The sequence below is a fragment of the Labeo rohita genome, chromosome 3, assembly GCF_022985175.1.
Source record: "Labeo rohita strain BAU-BD-2019 chromosome 3, IGBB_LRoh.1.0, whole genome shotgun sequence".
Taxonomy (NCBI): domain Eukaryota; kingdom Metazoa; phylum Chordata; class Actinopteri; order Cypriniformes; family Cyprinidae; genus Labeo; species Labeo rohita.
The window spans coordinates 40,700,610-40,722,541 of NC_066871.1; the positions used below are offsets into that span (position 1 = coordinate 40,700,610).

At 33.0% G+C, this 21,932-nt stretch overlaps 1 protein-coding gene across 1 annotated transcript; it reads left to right on the forward strand.

Annotated features, from left to right (window-relative positions):
• The first annotated feature begins 730 nt into the window (after positions 1-730).
• Positions 731-21,026, forward strand: elac2 (elaC ribonuclease Z 2). The gene is made up of 24 exons (XM_051106667.1): positions 731-1,134; positions 3,321-3,371; positions 3,481-3,551; positions 3,776-3,840; positions 3,986-4,043; positions 5,076-5,144; positions 5,477-5,605; positions 6,727-6,782; positions 6,903-6,961; positions 7,075-7,147; positions 7,288-7,400; positions 7,473-7,571; positions 7,648-7,786; positions 8,592-8,677; positions 8,914-9,035; positions 10,162-10,252; positions 11,990-12,128; positions 12,366-12,404; positions 12,493-12,602; positions 12,752-12,851; positions 14,348-14,468; positions 16,299-16,377; positions 18,836-18,980; positions 20,138-21,026. The coding sequence occupies exons 1-24, from the start codon at positions 869-871 to the stop codon at positions 20,378-20,380; spliced, it is 2,523 nt and encodes an 840-aa protein (XP_050962624.1). The 5' UTR covers positions 731-868; the 3' UTR covers positions 20,381-21,026.
• Positions 21,027-21,932: the final 906 nt, after the last annotated feature.

Here is a 21,932-nt window from a genome sequence, read left to right on the forward strand (position 1 = left end):
AAATATATAATTATAAATAATGGTACTAATATGAGTAATAAGAATACTATTTTTCATTTATATAAATTAAATATTATTATTTTGTATTTTATAAACAGTTGCAATATTTTAAATCAAAAATACATTATTTAATTATTTAAAATGTATATTTTTGTATCCATAATCCTAGCGTTTATACTTGTTTCTCCACCAGAGGGCACGTGTCAGCTCAGAAAGCTGATTTCCCCTTGATCCACATTCAAACTTCACGACGGCTTTTCGTTTTACTGCAGAGATTTGTACACTTTAACGTATAATCGTTCAAATTTAATAATAAAAAACCGAACTATTAAGGGTAAATAAAAATAAGAATGCACTACTTAATGACTATTAAACGATTGTTCTGATATAATCTCCCAGCAACTACGAACGACTGTGATTGGTCCATTCTCAACAGCGCTGAGAAAAGTAACAGGTGCAGACGACAGCGCTGAAACAACACTTTGACAGCGCTATCAAATGTACGTATTACTTTTTTCAGCGCTGGTCACAATGGGCCAACTTGAGACGTTTAAATAAAATTGGGGGAACTTTAATAGACATTTAATTAAAAATACGTACCTAACTAACTTTCTGGGCTGCTACGCCTGTTTTAGATATTTTATATTTAACTTTGTAAATATTTTTACGCCGTTCTAGCTAGTTCTATTTCTACGTGCGTCAAACGTCATCATTATGCGTCGGAAGCGCGTCAAGCATCAACACACACGTGAGTCCTCCAAACCGCTGTTCTCTACACAAACTAACAGGACATCGGCTGTGATATTGGGGTTTGCTGAGCAGATAGTCGCTCTGATGAGCCGCTCCTCGTAGCCGCTGCGTGTTTATTATGCTCGCGCGTCTCCGCTGCTCTTTCTTCGCACGCAGAGCGCTCGGAGTCGGTAAAGAGCTTGTGCCGCAGGGACCCGTCAGACTGATGGAGACTCACTCCTGCCGGAAGAGCAGACCTGTCAAAGACACACTGCGCCATGTGAAGATGAAGGAGAACCGCAGGCAGGGCGAGCTGCACGGGCCCTCCACCGTGTATGTGCAGGTGGTCGGCGCCGGGAGTCGAGATAACGGCGCCTCGCTGTATGTCTTCTCCGAGTATAACAGGTGAGCACTGATTCTCACTCAGTATGACAGTGACGTGTGAACATAATGTGCGAAAAGTGTGAAATATTACACTTTATAACCGCCCCCATCAATAACCATGATTACATTTAATGCATAAGTAGTTCATGTTGAATAAAATATGGAAAAATATTAAAAATGTGTGAGGCAGAGTTCAATGACATGTTAACTTATTTAAATAAATTATTATATTAATTGCTTAATAATAATAAATGTCATGAAATATAGGTAAATCTTTGTACTAAGGCTCACATTATGCAGTGCTTAACATATCAGAAGTTTATGAACAGAAGTGTGCATTGCATTTATTTATAAATATGATTAAATGCATAAATGTATGTGTAACCTTTTTGACTTTTTATTAATTTTATTATTTATATAAATGCTTAACTTTCCTTTGAAAAAAAAAACATATTTACAAATATTTGCACACAAATAAAGTAGATAAAAGCATCTACTTGTTCATATTTGAACTTACATGAATCACTAACCATCTAAGCAGTATATAAAATTTGGTGAATTATTAATGGATAAATAATTGAGGAAATTGATTATACAGTGTTAATAAATAAACAAATATAGAACATTAAATGCTTAGTAATAGTAGTAATAATAATAACAACAATAATTGGTGGTAACAATAATAATAGTAATACCGTTGTGTAAAATTACTAATAGTGCAAACATTATTGCATTATGTAATGCTTAACAAAGCAGCACTTTATGAACAGAAATATGCATTATTTACTTTTATATAAATAAATAATAAATCAAACTTGTTCATATGATTTAAAAAAATATATGTATATATTATTTACTGTTAAACTTATGTTATGTAATATAATAGTGTAAGTACATTAGTTGAGGAATGATTTTAAAGATTTTTGCGAAATCTCAGTGCTAGCTGTATTTTTTATATCATCACATTTATTTGATTATTATTTAACTTTATTTGATTATTTATATAATTACTTCTCTTTCAAAAACAACACATTTATAAATATTCTCATTGTTGAAAGATCAGTTATGAAAGATCACATTAAATTCTTGATTCATACATGCATTTGCCTTTGATAATTCGTCTGTTTAATGATTATAGAAATGTATTTCTATAATTCATATATAAGCATTTTTTATCTTTCATTTGCTTTTATTATTTGTAATCTATGTAATATAATTAATTGAGTAGTTTTTTTTAATTTAAAGCATTTTTAATTTTATAAAACGTACAGATTTACAAATAGAAAATAACTATTTTGAATCAAAATACATTTAATGATAAAAATTATTAACTTAAATAATTGATAAATAGCTTACAGTGCAATTATGTGCAGTTATGTATAACATTTTTTATATTACAGATCTTGATTTTTATTTGTAATGTATATAAATAAATTATTATATAATTATAGGTATTGCTATTAATATAAATATGAATGTTTTATAATAGTGCAGATTTTTTTTTAAAATATATAATTTCATTAACATTTTGAATCAAACATCCATTAATGTATTTTTGATGTAATGCATTTTAATTTAATGTAATTTCGTTTTATAATTTAATTCTTCAATTTTGTAATATCACAGATTTTTTATATTACAGATCTTTATTTTTTATTATTTGTAATGTATGTAATATAAATAATTATTAAATTAATACCTAATAATTTTAATTTATAATGTTTTTAATTTTATAAAATTTACAGATTTGCTAATATACTATTTACAAACAGAAAATATTTTGAATCAAAAACAGACATTAATTAATTATTTAAAAATTGTATTTTTTGTATCCAATAATAATAGTTGCTTTAATACACACAGTTTTTTTTTTTTCTCCTCCAGAGGACACCTGTCAACTCAGAAAACTGATTTCCCTTTGATCCACATTCAAATTTCACAACTGTTTTTCGAATGAGAATGCACTATTTAATGACCATTAAACGACTGGTCAGTTATACTATTTTCCCAGTAATCACGAACGACTGTGGTTGGTCCATTATGAACAGTGCTGAGAAAAGTAACGTGTAGATGACAGCGCTGAAACAACACTTTGACATATAGTCATACTTGAATATGCATGAACCACTGACTGTCTAAGCAGAATATAATGTTTGTTGATGAAAGTGATTCTGCAGTGTTATTAATAAAGCATGTGTTTTATGCAGGTATCTGTTTAACTGTGGTGAAGGAACACAGAGACTGATGCAGGAACACAAGTAAGAGATAAAATAAAACTGTTTAAACTACGACGTCTTATAAATATCTGATCAGAGAGGAAAACAAACATTTGATTTATGTGTGTGTGTGTGTCTTGTTTATATCCAGAATAAAAATTGCGCGCTTGGACAACATCTTCCTCACAAGGATGAGCTGGGAGACGGTCGGTGGTTTATCAGGTCAGACTGAAACTGTATTCTGTTGCATTTGAAGCTTTTTCTTCAAGATTTGTACCTTTATGTATAACTAATGCCACATTCGTGGTTGCTTATGAAGCCAATTGAAAACTTTTCTGTCTGATTTGCAACCTTTCACAATCCATGTTTCACAGAGATATGATGCAGTGAATACAGTCTCAGGTCTTGTTTATTGTGATGGTTCATTCTGTGTTTTGTGTGTGCAGGGATGATCCTGACCCTCAAAGACACTGGAGTCCCTCAGTGTGTCCTGTCAGGACCACCACAGTTGGTATGTGAGCAAGTGCAGCCACATGCAAACTGTCTGTCAACATGTGGATTTTATGCAGATCTTTGTGTCCTTCTCACTAAAAAAATTCTAAGCGTTTGGAGAGTTTTCTTTTAGTGTTTACCTGAATTGTGTTTTTTTGTTTTAGGAGAAATATTTACAAGCCATACGGGTGTTTTCAGGACAGCTGGAAGACATTAAACTAGGTGAAGTCCACCATTATCCTCTCATATCGGTTATATGCAGTAGTATTATTGTTTACTCAAAGAAAAACTAAATCTTTTATATGTTTTGTAGCTGGTTTTGTGTGCAACTTTATGTGCTGTCATCTTGACCAGGTCTGCCCGGAAGAAAAGAAAGGATAAATAAATAAATAAATAAATAAATATTGTTAATTGTAATAAATCTGAAATAAATAAGATATAAGACCATATATTAGATGAAAAGCATAAACTAAACAAACTTAAACTAAAATTAAAATTTAACCTCAACTCACTATAAATGAACTTGGCTCAGCTCAGCTAAACTAAGCTAAACTTAATTAAATTTAACTTAGCTCAGCTCAACTCAGCTAAAATTAACTTAACTTAGCTTAGCTCAACTTAAACGTATCTCAACTTAATTTAAGTTAATTGTAACTTAGTTTAAATTAAACTTAGCTGAGGTTAAAACTTAAGCTAAAATTAACTTAAATTTAAATTAATCAGTTCAGCTTAGCTCAGATTAATCAACGATTAATCACAATTAATCGCCTCCAAAATAAAAGTTTTTGTTTACATAATATGTATATATATATTGTGTAAGAAAAAACTTTTATTTTGGATGTGATTTAATCGTGATTATTCATTTGACAGAACTGACTTATATTAAACTGAACGTTTAAATTAAACAACTTGACTGAGTTTGAACTTAACTCAGCTTAACTTAATATAACTCAGCTCAACTGAATTTAACGCAATTAAATGTAAAATAATCTTAAATTAAACTTAAAATAAAAATAAAAAGCTCATGAAACCCCCCAAAAACAAATAAATAAAATTACTAAATAATAAACAAATAAAAAAAATTTAAAGTAAAATTAAAACGAAAACTGGAACTATAAAAATGAAAGCTAACTGAAAATGTTCATATATAAATATTCTAATAGTGTGTAAATAATGCTAAGATAACACTGATTGACTGTGCTTTGATTACTGTACATTTATACATATGAAAGAGTTTTTTATTTCCGTCCGCAGCTGTCAGACCTTATACAGAACCTCAATATAAAGACGACACAATGACCGTCAGTCAAGTTCCTCTGTTCTGTAAGCATCACCTCATCTTTACACCGTTCTCACCCACACTGTTAAAAAAAAAAAAAAAAAGTTGCCTGGCTGCCTTAAAATTTTAAGATAAGTTAAGTCAACTGAACTCAGATAAGTTTAGTCAACTTGAAATGTTAAGTTGTACTAATTAAGGTAACCAGGTAACATTATTTTAAGTTAAAACCACGTTTGTTTGTTTTGTTTTGTTTTATTGCATGAATGTTTAAAACAGGGGTGTCAGTTTGACACCCCTGGTTTAAAATGATTCTCATCTAAAAGATGTGTTTGCTCTGAGCACATCACATATGTGCTCTGTACATGTGTGTTGTCAGCTGAGCGTAAGGCCGAGGCAGGCAGCCATTCCCCAGGCTCTGGGTGCAGCAGCAGTCATAACAGCTATCAGAAGGGGGCACTGGAAGACAGTCAGAGTTTCAGCACCAGCAGAAGATCAGCCAGTCCAGGTGAGACAATGCACAAATATGACACTGCTTTATGAGCTGCTGGATTGGTATGGATCTGTAAACTCTGTATGTTTTACATAGACCTCAAACTATATGTGATTAAATTCAAAATATATTTAATGTATACATGTATTTATTTATTACATATTTTATAATGTTTTTTTATTTACTGATATTATTATTATTATTATTATTATTATTAAAAATAAAAGATCATAATAAGTCAAATAAAAAATGTTTTTCTATTTTCATTTTTCATTGTGTCCTCTATATTGTTATATATTGTCCAATAAGATTAAATTTTGCATTTGAATTGCATCTTTGTGTTTTTTTTAATCCAAGTTTCATTTTGTCCAATATAATATAATATAATATAATATAATATAATATAATATAATATAATATAATATAATTTTGTCCTATCATAATAACAAAGTGATTACAGTTTGTTGATAAATCTCAACATTTTAAATTTAAAATTAAAATAAAATCACTTTGTCTATTGTATTTTGCATCATAACAATAATACTAATAATACTTAGAGTAAAATAGTCATTTTAATTGTATTTTCAAACTTTCCTTTTTCTGTTATTATTTTTGTTAACAACAACAACAACAACAATAATAATAATAATAATAATTGTTATTATTATTAAATAAAAGATCATAAGTAAAAAAAAATGTTTTTCCACTTTCATTGTCCACTATATTTTTATATATTGTCCAATAAGAAGAATACATTTTGCTTATAAATTGCATACTTTGTGTTTTTAATCCAAGTTTAATTTTGTCCATTATAATATAATATAATATAATATATTGTATTATTTGTTCTATAATAATAACAAAGTGATTACAGTTTGTTGATAAATCTCAACATCTCAACATTATTATTATTATTATTATTAAAGTGAGTAAAATAATAAATATTGCATTTTACTTTATATTTTGTGTGGGGAGAAAAAATGTAATGTCTAAATTTCAGCAAACCTTTAAACGAACGTCTCATTTTTACAAAGTGTTTTCATTTACCTGTGCCCCATATTCATGTTTTTGCATTTAAAGAGAGCGGCAGAGCACATTTTTATTTATTTATTTATTTTTATTTATTTAATTCACAGAAGGCAAAGACAAAATGACCAGAGATTCATCTCTTGTGGTGGCTTACGTGTGTAAGGTGAGCAGAAACAGTCTGAAACACATTTCTCCAGCCACATAATGACTGTAAATCTCTTTTCACCTTTTAAGACTCTTATTTTCTGCTCACAACCATATTTTCTGTCTAATGTTTCCTTAGTTACACTCAAAGAAAGGGAACTTCATGGCACTGAAAGCCAAAGAGATGGGCCTGCCAGTGTAAGTGTCTGATATCTGTTCTGTTCAGCTGTCATTATGTGTTCAGAGCTGAAATATAACACACAAACACATGGTTAAGAGCATCATTTCATCGTTTTCTCCTTCACCTGTAGAGGAACAGCAGCCATTGGACCCATAATCGAAGCTTTGAAAGCTGGAAAAACTGTGACGCATGATGGAAAAGAGGTGACTGAGTTTATTTTTCAGTTCTTCACAATAACAGCCTGTTTTGTAGAAAACATCTGTAGTACCTGCAGACTCCAGACTTGATCTGAAGACTGTCAGATCTCCCGGTTTCCCAGCTGAGCATGCAGCATGTTTTTCAGATCAGACCTGAAGAGCTGTGCACACCGGCTGATCCCGGACCTGTTTTCATAGTGGTCGACTGTCCATCAGAGGACTTCATACAGCCACTCTGCACCAATCACGTCTTACAAAGGTGAACAGATGTCTCCTCTAGAGAAATGAGGCCTGTTTTCTCCATACATATCTCATATTATGATGCGTGCAGGTATCAGACCGGCGGATCTGAGGATTCGGCGGCTCTCGTCGTTCACATGACGCCTGAATCAGTGCTGGACACGGATGAGTACAAGAGCTGGATGGAGAGGTAGATATGAAGTGCAGTGATCACAGAGATCTGATCTTGTGCAGTGAGTGTACGTGATGCATCTGTTGTGTTTCAGGTTTCCCAGCAGCACTGAGCATCTGGTGATGAATGAGCAGACGTTCACGCCACACAACACACGCAGTCACAAACTCCAGACACAGCTCAACCTCATCCACCCCGAGATCTTCCCTCCGCTCAAACTCTACAAGACCAAAGTACAACACCACTCATTCACCTCATGCCACTTATTTAACATTAACATTAGATTTTAGTCATCACCAATAGGAACTTATCAATAAATTATTTAACTATTTATTCTTGTGTAATTTCTTATTTTCTTATGTTTCTTTATTACTTTTTGTTTTTCCCCCTAATTTTAATGATTTGTTGTTGTTTTTTTTATAATTTAATATTCTTCCAATTTATTCATTTGATCATTTCTAATTTAAATCCATATTCAATGTTTTTTTTTTTTTATTTAATCTAGTATTAGACTTGTCATTTATTTATTTTCATGTAATGTAATGTATATTTTTAAATGTGTTTCAATATTACTACTTTTTTGTAATATATTCCAAATTTACTAATTTGATTACTTCTAATATAATTTCATATTATTTTTTAATTATTTAAATTAATAATAAACTATTAATTTAAATATTCATATTTAACTTTAAACAACTTTCCAATGTAATTTCTAATTTGTATTTTACATAACATTTTTTAACTTTAATAGGGTTTTTATTTAATATTTCATCTAATTTATTCATATTCAATTCATTTTTATTACATTTAATATCATATATTTTTTACTGCTTATGCTTAATGTACTTGAATATTATTTTTCCGATTTAATTCAATATATTTTTAATATTTATTTAGATTTTTTAATTAATTTCTGATTTATTTCCAATATATATTTCTAATACAATTAACTGTTTACAGTGCGCCCCCCCCGAATCTGTAAGGAAAGATTTATTATTCAATTGTTAATCAGTACGGTGTTTGTTGTTGTTGTAGGAGCCACGGGCTTCTCTCCATGTTCCTAACGTCAGAGCCGAGTGTCTGATGAAGTTTCAGCTTCGGCCCAAACTGGAGTGGCAAAGGTCAGTTCAGGTCAACGATCGACAGCACGTTACAGATGCTGTGCGTAAAACACAGCTTTTAATTGATACTTTTATTGTAGTCTTAATTATCTGAAATACACAAGCTTGTTGTGCAAGCTAATAGGCAAATATAGTGAGTTTATTGATTTTTACAGCTTCCACACACTGGTTCCTAGAAAGTTCTTAGAAATGTCTGACTTCATCTTACTTGAGGAACTTTTCGTGTGTGTGTGTAGAGATGCCATCCCATCTTGCGACTCCGAGGAGTTTGTGAAGGAAGCAGCTGAAGTGCCAAACTTCTTAGAGGAAGTTGAGGAATGCAGGAAGTTCCAGGCGGCTGCGTCTGTCTCCACGTCTGGTGAGCTTTCTACCGAATCAGAGAGGGAGAAGGAGGGATGAAAGTATTGAATTAGAGGAGCAGAAAGACAAGAACACGTCCGCAGCTTGACATTTAATTTCCTCAGAGTAAAACTTTTTTCTTCTCACTTTCACTTTCTACTGTATCTGTATCAGACGCCTCAGATCGTACAAGAGTCAGTGGGTTTGTGTTTCTAAAATGTGGAAAATTGTCATAATAAAAAGGACCTCTGACTGGTAGTCTATAAAATAACTAATCTCTAGGGTTGGGTATCGAATTTCCAAGAACCGAGAATTCGATAAGACACGTGCATTTCGGTTCCGCTTAATGATTCCTGCGTTTGCATTTTAATGTGGTTTTAAAGTTTAAAATTAAACAAATTAACCGCAGGAGGGGAAAGAAGTTGCGCGCCGTTTGTGTGCAGCGCACACATCTGAAGCGCGAGCACAGTTAACAGCGGTCCCGGTGCGGGTTCTGTGTCTGTTCTCGAACCTTTCCGTGCATTTTCACTGCAGAAGGGCCGTTCCAGGCTGGATCTGCCTTCTCTTTGACATTTACTGCCCAATATGCACAAAAATACATCAGTAAATGCATCAGTTTTGCATCATAAACACATCCGTTTTTTGTTGAAAGTGAAAGTAAACAGATGAGAAAGAAAACGCATGTGCAACAGTATTTTTAGATCTGCGTACGTTCGGTGTTAAAGAGACAGCAGTCTAAGAAACATGCTGCCTGTCATTAATGTTAATCTAAGAACAAAAAAATCATTCACCGATCTTAACTGAATAACTTTCGTAACTTTAATGAGGATTAATCTATATTTTATCTATGAAAAGAAAACTATGCAGTGTTTTTAGATTGTTGATTTAAATTTCTATACCTGCAATTTGTTCAGTTGTTTTTTACTGACTGTTTAATTTTTTTTATTGACTTAATGTTATTGGAATCTAAACTAGGAATCGTTAAGAATCGGAATCAATGAGGAGAATCGGAATCGGAATCTATACAATTCAAACTATACCCAACCCTACTGATCTCATAGAGGGTGTGTGGGCTGATTTTGTTCTGTGTTTCAAATGTTTATCAGATTTTTCTTTTAGTTAGTTTGTTTTCTATGCTGGTAAAGGTGAGAAGTTTCCTGAGATCGTGTTTTTGGGCACCGGCTCATCTCTACCGATGAAGATCAGAAATGTCAGTGGAACTTTAGTAAACATCAGGTAATTAAATGTGAAAATCTGAAGTAGAAATATTGAAATAGTATTTTCTTTCTTCATTGATTTGTTTTTTTTTTTCCAACTCTGAAAAGTTATGGTTTGCATTGTGTTGCTGTTTTATAAAAGCAAAAGCAATATCCATCAGTCCATGCAATGCAATCCTTTTACTAGGGCTGCCCCCTAATAGTCGTCTAACCTTTAGTCAACGAAAAAAGGCTTCGACTACAAAAATGTTATTAGTCACAGAAAATAAATAAATAAATACAAATCCACAGTCCCAGTCCATGACCGACAGATCATTAAAGGAGAAGTCCACTTCCAGAAAAAAAAATTGACAGATAATGTACTCACCAAGATGTCATCCAAGATGTTCATGTCTTTCTTTCTTTAGCCGTAAAAAAACATTTCTGCATTTCTGCAAAAACACTTTTTCGACATACCCTAACTGTCTTGAGCTAGAATGCACAGAGTTCAGGGAGAGCAAGACAAGACGAGATTTGAGATTAAAAACTATTTAAATTGTATATATATATATATATATTTTTTTTTTATGAAAATAACTAATCGTTTTGCTAGGTAAGACCCTTCTTCTTCGGCTGGGATTGTTTACAACTGCATTCGGGATCGTTTGAAGCCGCATTTAATCTGCATTTTGAAAGTTTAAAATCGGGGCACCATATCAGTCCATTATATGGAGAAAAACGCTGAAATGTTTTCCTCAAAAAATTAATTATCTGTAAATTTCTGTTCTGGAAGTGGACTTCTCCTTTAATGTCTGGTCTTTGTGGTACAGTACGTAGGGCAGGATATCCAAACGCTCACCTATCATTTATCAATCTAAAATATGGCTTTTCATATGAAAGATGGATGTAGTAACAACTTCACATGGACTCAATCTAATGTTAACCTAGAAAAATGTGCGCTATTCAAGTGTCTGCGGAGTGTGGAAGCTGAACAGTAGCGTGCTCACTCATGACAGATGGAGGCGCCGGTGCGATCACTTGTGTTTAAAATACTCTGTCATTTTTGGTCATACAGATAAAATCTGTAAAGACTACGTTTACTTGTGTGCACTCACAATAACAACGAAACATTGTGCTTTTGTAAAATAATGAAAGCAAATAGGATGCACTTTCTGCCGTCTCGGTCTCTGTGAACTTGAGCATGAAACTCTGTGTATACTTGCCTTACAGACATAAAAAAATATATCTATAGAAAGTGAAATGTCTACTTTCAAATAAGCCAATTCAAATGGAAAACAAATATTCTCAGATTATGAATACGGGCGCATCACTACTGCGGAGATGACGAGCCAGTGTTGCCGACTTCATCTCTCAAACCGAAACCGAAAACAAAGAAAGCTCTAGTTTATCAATAAATTACTAAAATGTTAATGGAGCCTCTTTACTGTTTTTCCATGACACATTCATCAGCCGGTGCGCTGTGGCAAGCAGGCTATGTAGGCAATTAAAGGCTTATTATTATGATTTAAATGGTTTATTAATAAACGTTAAGTTAACTAATGCTTGAAAAGAACGACTACTGGTCGACCAGAAAAATCTTTAGTCGAGGGCAGCCCTAGTTTTTACTGTGGTTGAGGGGGTTTTAGTCCCTCTGGTTCAGATTAGCAACAGAAACACGTCCTGACTATAGTAAAATCACAATAACTCACAGTCTCTTGTGTTTTGTTGCTGTAATATAATTGAGTGAAGTATGTCTGATCTTCTCTGCGTTCCTCAGCTCATCTCAGTCGCTGCTGTTGGATTGTGGGGAGGGAACGTTCGGCCAGTTGTGTCGTCATTATGGCAATGACGTCGACGAGATCCTCTCCAGACTCTCCACCATCTTTGTGTCGCACCTTCATGCAGATCATCACACGGTGAGAGTTACAAACACACCTGATAACATAATGTGCAATGAGGTGGTTGTACTTGCAATACACCAGTTTATGGTTGGTGTCATTATGCTAAAAATACTTAATCACAAAACCCATAATTAACCATTCATGATTAAATATTTAAATAATTCTATTAAATAATAATCTGAAATATGTTTTTGGAATGTTATTTATTGTTCTGCTGACTGTTGATTGCTTTATCTTTTGTCATCCATACAGGGTTTGATTCATTTATTATTGGAGCGAGAGCGAGCTCTGGTATGAATGTATAGTTTTGTATGTATGTTTTGTTTTTTCTTTATGTATGTGGATTATTCTGCTCATTATGGCATTTTCTGTGTTGCAGAACAGTCTAGGTAAAGCGTTCAGTCCCGTGTACCTGATCGCTCCCGTACAGATCATGACATGGTTGAACCAGTATCACGATCACTGCCAGCAGATCCTCAGCCAGATCAAGTACGAGAGAAAAATCTCTTTTAGTTTAGAAAAAGTTTTAGTTTTTCTCTGTTGATCTATGAGAGCATCTGTAATTCTCACAATTTATAGTAAATTATGTAAAGTAAGTTGTCCTTGACACTCATCATTTTTGTTTATAATCGTTCCAGTATTATCCCATCAAAGTTTTTGTTTGATGGTGCTGAGATCCCCAAAGTCAAGACCAAATCCTTAATTCAGGCTGTTCTGAAGAAGAATGACCTTGCTAAGGTCTGTATGGACTGTATAGCCTTTTTGTGATGCAGCTTAAAAATATATGTTGTTGTTGTTGTTGTTGTTGTTTTGTTTGTTTTTTTTTCCTTTGGGCAATGACTAATACAAACCATTTATATGATCCAAAGTACAGTAAAAACAGTAAAAATTTTGAAATATTTTTTACTATTTAAAATAACTGTTTTCCATTTGAATATATTTTAAAATGTAATTTATTCCTGTGATTTTTAAAGCTGAATTTTTGGCATCATTACTCCAATCACATGATCCTTCAGAAATCATTCTAATATTCTGAATTGCTGCTCAGGAAACATTTCTTATTATGGTGAAAACAGCTGAGTATAATTTTTTTTTTTTTTTTTTTTTTTTTTTTTTTTTTTTTTTTTTTCAAGTTTCTTTGATGAATAGAAAGTTCAGAAAAACAGCATTTATAGAAATCTTTTGTAACATCATAAATGTCTTTATCATCACTTACTAAAATTATTAATTCCTGTAAACTCTAAAAAAGCTTTTGAATAGTATGATGTTACATAAGCTTTTTATTGCACATTTTCAGATAAATGCTGATCTTTGGATCTTTCTGCTCAAAGAATCCTGAAAAAAAAAATACTGTTTTAAATGTTGTTGATGATGATAATAATAATAATAATAATAAATATAATAATAATAAATCATTTAATAATAATAAAGAAGTCCATATCCAGAACAAAAATGTATAGATAATGTTCTCACCCCCTTGTCATCCAAGATATTCATGTCTTTCTTTCTTTCTTCAACCGTAAAGAAATTATGTTTTTTGAGGGAAACATTTCAGCATTTTTCTCCATAAAATGGGCTGATATGGTGCATTTTGGAAGTTCAAAATTGGGGCACCATATCAGTCCATTATATGGAGAAATGTTGAGAAATACTGAAATGTTTTCCTCAAAAAACATAAATTCTTTACGGCTGAAGAAAGAAAGACATGAACATCTTATGACAAGGGGTGAGTACATTATCTGTCAATCTTTGTTCTGGAAGTGGACTTCTCCTTTAAAAAAACATTTAATCTTACTGTTCAAAAACGTTTGACTGGTAGTGTGTACATGTATATCTTATGTATCTTAATATTTATGCATTCACTCTGAAGTTATTTTATTTGAGGAACCGTAATTTAATGATATATTATCATTTATTTATATACACCAATGTAAAAATTAATCAGCTTAACCTATTTCTATATTCCCTCAGAGATGCAATTAAAATGTTGTTTGTCTTTTAGCCCTTTTTATACTCACAAATGTATGGGTTTGGTCTTAATGGCCATAAAAATGTGCATTAAAATCATCATAATATACATGATGTTAATTAATTTCATATCAAGAATGGAATATTGTACATAAAACTTTAAACACCCCAACTCTCAGATTACTTTATATTTACAGTGAGTAAACCGTGCATGAGCATGTTGTGATTTATACTTATTGAAACCTCTCTTTCTCGTGATTGTGTAGTTTCAGACGTGTTATGTTCGTCACTGTAAGAACGCGTTTGCCTGCAGTTTGACACATCAGTCTGGTTGGCAGCTTGTGTTCTCTGGAGACACCATGCCCTGCGACGCCGTCGTTGATATAGGTAAAAACCACATGCACACTATGACCACTCATGCACATGTCTGGACCACAAAACCAGTCGTAAGGGTCAATTTTGAAAATTGAGATTTTTACTTCATATGAAAGCAGAATAAATAAGCTTTCCATTGATGTTTGGTTTGTTAGGATAGGACAATATTTGCTCTTAAAACTATTTGAAAATCTGGAATCTGAGGGTGGAAAACAAATTAAAATATTGAGAAAATCACCTTTAAAGTTGTCCAAATAAAGTTTTTAACAATGTATATTACTAATCAAAAGTTAAGTTTTGTTATATTTACAGTAGGAAATGTACAAAATATCTTCATGGAACATGATCTTTACTTAATATCCTAATGATTTTTTCATAAAAAGAAAATCAATAATTTTGACCCATGCAATGTATTTTTGGCTATTGCTACAAATATACCCGTGCTACTTAAGACTGGTTTTGTGGTTCAAGGTTACATATAATGTCATACTGGCCTGAATATTTAGATAAATCAGATAGATGCAAGGGCTAAAATTGACTAAAATTGGTCTTTTAAGTGTTATATTATGATTAGAACATGTATGTAAAAGCATCAGTGCATTGAGTTACTAATTTTTAATGTTTACTTTAGTGATATATTTTTTTCACAAATGAAATAACTAACATTAGTTAACTACATTAGTCATCATTAATAACAATAAAAATACTTATTTTTATTAGTTAATGTTAATTTTGCCATTTAGCAATATGCTATTAACATTTAGTAATATGCTGTTAAAAGCAAAAGAAATCAAAGTTGTGTCTGTTAATATTATTTAATGCGATGTGAACTAATTTAGATTTTTTTAATGTTAAGACATTTCTTAAAAATAACATTTATTTGAAGTAAATTATAAAAAAAACCAGACAAAAACAACAAAATTACTAAAACTTCAAAATTAAAAATTAAAATGAAAACGGAAAATGAAAACCAATTCAAAATTTTAATAAAAACTGTAGAAGTATCTCAGTGATACTAAAATAATACTAAAAAAAAATACTATAAATGCAAAATTTTGCTTATTGTTAGTTAAAATATTAACCAACATTGATCATTAGGATTTTACTAGAAAGCTTTACCTAAATTATCATTATTTCGCAATAAATTTAATAAGAATTTTCGAGAAAGAAAACACATTAAATAACTTTCTAGTGATTCTGAGGTGAAATGTTCTTGATGGGATATGTCAACCCAAACACTCTCAAACTCTCACTTATTAATTTTTTTAAGATGCAGAGTTATATTTCGCATGGCATAAAAGTTATAGGTACATTTGGAGATGATTTTCAGTCTGAATTGTCAGAAAAACCAAATGGCGTCTATTTCCACAGAGAGTTTTGCTCCAAAATATTCTGTCATTCAGAATCTGGCCATTAAAGGCCCATCAGTCCAGCAGGAAAGAGAGTCTGTAATTGCTTCTGAATCTCTATAGTGACTCAAGGATCGATACGAATGAAGCCTGAGTTTAAATGCAGCTTCCTGTCTCTATCAGCAATGTAATCGATCACTTCAGTGCCTTTCTCCCAGTCACAGAAGCCTCTTTAATGGCTCCTGAGGGAGTCCGGCGGTGATGGAGGGTATTCAGCCTGAACCGAGCTCCCCTTCTGAAGCCGGAGATGGTTCGGTCCGCGCGTCTCATTAGGAAAGGCCTTTGTTGTCTCAGCGCTCACGAGTTCTCGTGATTGATTTCTAGAGAGAAAAAATGGAGTGTGTGTTGGTGTGTCAATGTTTGTGTGTGTTTTACAATGGGGGAAAGAGAGAACAGCGTGTCAGCTGTAATTTATCTCTTGGTTTGCTCTCAGGCAAGAATGCAACACTTTTGATTCATGAAGCCACACTGGAGGACGGGATGGAAGAAGAAGCGTGCGAGAAGAGACACAGGTACATGAACACAGGTCAATGACACAAGTTAGTGTTTGTCAAGTCACTTATTTATGTAGAATTTTATGCAATACAGTTTCAAAGCAGCTTCACAGTAATAAATTGAATCAATGATGCAAACTTCAAATATGAGGCAAATCCAAATTCTGCTGTTAAGATTGTCTAACAAGACATTATTCAGCTCCAGTCAGTTCAGTGTTGATTCAGTTCTGTTCAGCAACTGTGTAAAGTTCATCAATTATGAAACATGGTTAATTCTGCAAAAAGCAGCTCTATTTTTTTTTTTAAGCTAGAGACTGTTCAATGTTGAAACAGTTTAATTCTGTTTAATAACAGTTTCAATGCTGCAAAAATTGTGATGTGTGATCAGATTTGATTCAAAGACATATGTGTTGTTAAGAACTTCATTTGGGCAACTTTAAAGGTCAATATTTAGATTTTCAAATAGTAGTATCTTGCCCAAATATTTTTTTTCAGGTTTCGTACAAGGTGCTTACTTTTTTCAATTATTTCAGATAATAAAACGTAGTATAGTTTCAGTAGTTTCAGATAGTATAAAAAAAAAAAACCAAACAAAAAAAAAACATAAAACATAAAACTAGAGAGCTAAGCCACTGACAATGTTGTGTAAACATGGCTGAAGCCGCGAAAAGAGGAACAGATGAACTGAATCAATTGAAATTTACACTGGAACCGCTCCAATTGATTCAAACTTGTGACTTTGATCATTTGTTTCAATCGATTCACTAGCAGAAAAAGGAAAAGATCAAATTTAAAAGCCCCAGTGATGGGTGAAACTGAGTTTTTGTTGAAACTCCAGATCAGTTAAACCATTGCGTTGCAATATGATTCACAGTTTCGAAGCGCTCCAGTCGCATCGCATATTGCAAATCACATGATTCAGATCAGAACCTCGGAGCAAGTTTGCGAATCATTTTAGATTGAAACTTCTAAACGTGGGTTGTGAATCATTTGATTTAGGTCGAAACTTCGGAGCAGGTTCATAAATCACTTGATTCAGATCAGAACTTTGGAGTGCGTGTCGTGAATCATTCGATTCAGAACGGAACTTCGGAACTTGGGAACGGGTTCGAATCACTTGATTCAGATCGGGACTTTGTAGTGTGTATCGTGAGTCATTTGATTTAGATTTTTGAGCGGGATCACAAATCACTTGATTCAGATCTGAACTTCGGAGGGGGTTTTCAAATCATTTGATTCAGATCGAGACTTCAGAGCATGGATCGCAAACCAGTTGTTTCAGATCAGGATTTTGGAGTGACTTTATTAATTGAAAAGTATAAAAACAAAACAAAGAAAAAAGTATATACAAATACAAATCCCTTAAAATTAAAACAAAGAAAATTAACTGTGGTTTTAATTTAGAAGAGAAGACACTGTTTGATAAGATGATCAAATATTCAAATAAAAACCAGTTGTTTTAAACCGTAATAATATTTCACAATATTGAAGTTTTTACTGTAAATACATCAAATAAATGCAGCCTTGATGAGCAGAAGAGACTTCTTTAAAAAAAATTAATAATGATCTTATCGACCCTGAACTTTTGAGCTGTAATTGACATATAAAATAAGTAATGCCGTTATTGCTTGTTCATTGTGGCGCATTTTCCACCAACACCCTATGTAATGAATGCCTTTCAGCATGAATTCTCCTCTATAAATAATGCAACAGTTAATCAACAGCTCTTATCGGACCGTTTTTGTCTTGAGTGAAGAGATTGTATTGGCCATTTGCGAACTAACAAAACAAACAAGATGATGAAACCATCTTTTGATTTGAGAGCTAAAAAATCACCCTCAATCGCAGGCAGAAGGAGAAAATCTGAAATGAAAGTGGTCAGCTTTCCCAGTGGATAATGTGCTTCCTGATGGAGGACTCATTTAAAGCGGGTCTCTCTTGAAGTTGTGGGATTCTCCTCTTAGATGAGCATTGATTAGGTTCCTTGTCGTCCGCTGGAGTTCTGGAGCGCCAGGTCTATGAATGAACTGCTCCGTGTCTCTCACTGGGGCCCTTTCCAATTTAAGAGCTGAATAACGCAGAGAGCTTCTGAGTAAAATCGATTGGAGATTTTGTGGGGGATTCATTTAGGTTTCAGTGCGGAATTGATTGCCTGAGATGGTGGAGAGTGTCTTCCAGATTGGCGAAGGGTCGGTTTAGCTTTATCAGCTGAAATTCACAAATGCACAGGTTTGTGTTGTAGGCTTTGTAGAAAACCGATCCTACCTCAGCCCTTGCACATGAAAAATGGTTGAGGAAAACGAACTGATACTGCAGGAAAGCATTCCTAGGTGTTCACACAGATTTTTCTGATCTCATTTATTGAGTAAACTGAAGTTTAGCCTCATATTTTGGAGTTGGGTTCTGCATTGGTCATTTCCAGAAAAGTTGCGTGATTGTGTCACTGATCATTGTTGAAATGTGAATCTCTTTCCAGCACCACGTCTCAGGCTATCGGGATTGGGATGAAGATGAACGCTGAATTCATCGTGTTGAATCACTTCAGTCAGCGGTACGCCAAGATCCCTCTCTTCAGCGATGACTTCAACAGCAAAGTGGGGATCTCCTTCGACCACATGAGGGTGAGGATATTGTCAAATAACAAGTAACTAACAGCTAATTCTTGAATATCAAGACTAAAATCCATCCATCCTTTCTTTCAGACTTCCTTTTCTTAATTACTTCATTACTTCTATCCTTCCATATTTCCTTAATTCATTGTTTAGTTATTTCCATATTTACTTATTATCCATATTATTCCATATTTCCTTATTTCCTTACATCCTTTATTTGCTTGCTTATGTACTTATTTCATGACTTCCACCCATCCTTACTTGCTTGCTTTTCCTTCTGTACTTCCTTAATAATTTTCCTCCTTATATCATCCATCGTTATTTACTTTCTAATTTCTGTCCTTCTCTTTCCGTTTCTCAGTTACTTCCTCTATTCTTTCCATACTTCCTTAATTCATTCCTTTGGTATTTCCCTATGTACTTCCTCCATTACTTATATCCTTAGTTATTTCCTTATTTGCTTATATCTTTTCTTTTTTTTTTAACTTCCTTATTTACTTCTTGCATTACTACCACCCATGCTTACTTGCTTCCTTTTTTTCTGTTACTTTGGTAACTTGTATACTTTCTTGTTTACATCTGTATTTATTTCCTTATGTACTTACGTCTTTTATTTTTACTTCCTTATTTACGTACTGCGTTACTTCCATCCATCCTTCATTCCTTACTTAGTTATTTTCCTTCTTATTTTCCTACTTTCCTTCAGCTCTGTATTTCCGTAATTTCTTACATCCTTCTTTTCTCAGTTACTTCATCCGTTACTTATGTCCTTACTAGCTTGTTCCTCGTTACTTCCTTTTATAGTTATTTCTTGTTACTTACATCCATTTTTCCTTAGGTATGCCCTTCATTACTTAAATCCCTTGTTTCTGCCTTCCTCGCTTTCATACATACTTATTTTCATTTTCTTTATTTCCTTCTTACATCCTTCCTTTTGTACTTCCTTAGGCATTTCACACATTATTTAATTTTCTTATTTACTTCCTATATTACATTCTTATAATCTTCCTTGCTTGCTCACATCATACCTTCCTTAGTTCATTCTATTCATCCTTCTTTCCTCTCTGCCTCAGTGTTTTAGTTAAGAATTTTTTTACAAATAAAGTTTATTTTTATGTTCCACTTTGAATTAAATGGAAAGTTTGTTATTTTTCTCATGCTTACAGATCCGATTTGGAGATTTCCCAATGCTTCCCCGGCTCATTCGGCCTCTGAAGGCATTGTTTGCGGAGGAGATTGAAGAGATGGAGGAGAGGAGGGAAAGGAGAGAGATGAAGAAAACTACTGAGGCTCCGTCTAACGGAGAGTCCGGAACGAGTCGACAACCTAATGAGATGGGCAAAGGTGCCAAGAGAGAGCAAGACGACCTCAACCAGGAAGCAGCCACCAAACGACTAAAGACAAACTGATGGGCAGCCAATCAGGGTGAAGGTTAGATCAGCCCAACCAATCAGAAGGCAGGCTGGGGAAAAACTGAAGAAATGGGTTATGAACGTAAAATGTATATCATAAAATCCATGTTGGGTAGAAGTCTGCAGAGTCCAACTGGTAAAGGTGAGATTAAAGCAGCTGGAGATTAATCTGAGTTTCAAGCGAGCTCTGAAATACAGCATATTGGTTTCTAGCTGGGATCAGATCTGGAGTCAGTCCCACTGCGATCAATTTGACTAAAGCTGTAGGTTTAACTAAAGTGATGGTGGGAAAGTACACTACCTTAAACCTTTGAATGTTTGCCATTTTAATTTCAGCCTTCCAACCTCTTTGAACCTGAAACATTTCAGCACTTAAGGAAGATGTTAGTTTTGGCATTTTTATTTGAGAGTGATTCAAAATATCAGTTTAGTTTGAATCAGATAGGTTTTTTTGCAAGTAAACTGAGTGCAGTGGTGTGTGGAAAAAAGCACTTGTACATTTCTGTATGTAATATTTTATTTTATGTCTATGAAATGGTTGATCAGCTTAGGCTTTTCTAATTATTTTAGGGAAATAAACATAAACCTGGATAACTGTTTGTCATTATTATAATTATTTATATTAATCCTCCTTGCCAAATTTTGTTAGCACTGCCTGTTCAAACACTACTTACATTTTTTTCTTCAGGAAAAAAAAAAAAAAAATAAATTTTGTTACTTAAGTAAAGTGTGTATAATAGATATAACAGAATACAAATTTAATTATAACTAAAATTGTTTTGCATTTGAAAATATTGCTTATAATATTTTTTTATTGTTTCGTTTGGTGCATAAATGCATATAAACTATACTTGCTAATGTCACATTTATGATGGTTGCAAAAATAACTATGAATCATCTTAAAGCAGACCATTAGTTTATATAAGATTTGAAATTGTGTATTGAACAAAACATTAAGTTTTCATGTTTAAAATAGAGCTGAGAAAAAAGAAAGGCTGAGGGAAAAAATATGCTGTCAGTTGTAGAACGTTCATACAAAATAGATTAAAGTTTGGTCAGAGTAAAGATGTACTCTTTCATGTTGTGGTGAAATTTAAAGTCAACATGAAGTTTTTGCAACACGTTTTTACTTCGATTATGTAACCCATTTCAGGGTAAAGCTGAATGTTTGGTGAGAAAAAATAGGTCAGGATGATACTTTTCACTATCCAGTCAATTCACAATGCATAACAACTATGTATTATTTTAAAGGCTGAGTAAGTTATAAAAAGTTTGTAATAATTTTAATTGTTAAATAATGAACAAGTTGCATGCAAATAAGAGCATGGGACAGATGCTTGGCCTTATGCTTTTGTTTAATTGTAACTCAAACAACACACACAGCATCATCATTTTTCCCCTCAATAGGAACCGATGAAGCTGTCGCTGAAGTAAATGGTGCAGTCAGCTAACAAAGCCTTTGATTTAATGTCACGTCTGTGGGTTTGATGGTTACTCTGTCATTAAGTGTTTCCCGAAGGGAAAACGTGTTTGCTTTGCCGTTTGCGCG

Coding starts and splice junctions, on each gene's coding strand:
- elac2 (XM_051106667.1), top strand. CDS start 869: ATGCTCGCGCGTCTCCGCTGCTCTTTCTTCGCACGCAGAGCGCTCGGA. Junction 7,572..7,647: donor TACAAGAGCTGGATGGAGAG/GTAGATATGAAG, acceptor GTTGTGTTTCAG/GTTTCCCAGCAGCACTGAGC. Junction 14,469..16,298: donor CGACGCCGTCGTTGATATAG/GTAAAAACCACA, acceptor GTTTGCTCTCAG/GCAAGAATGCAACACTTTTG.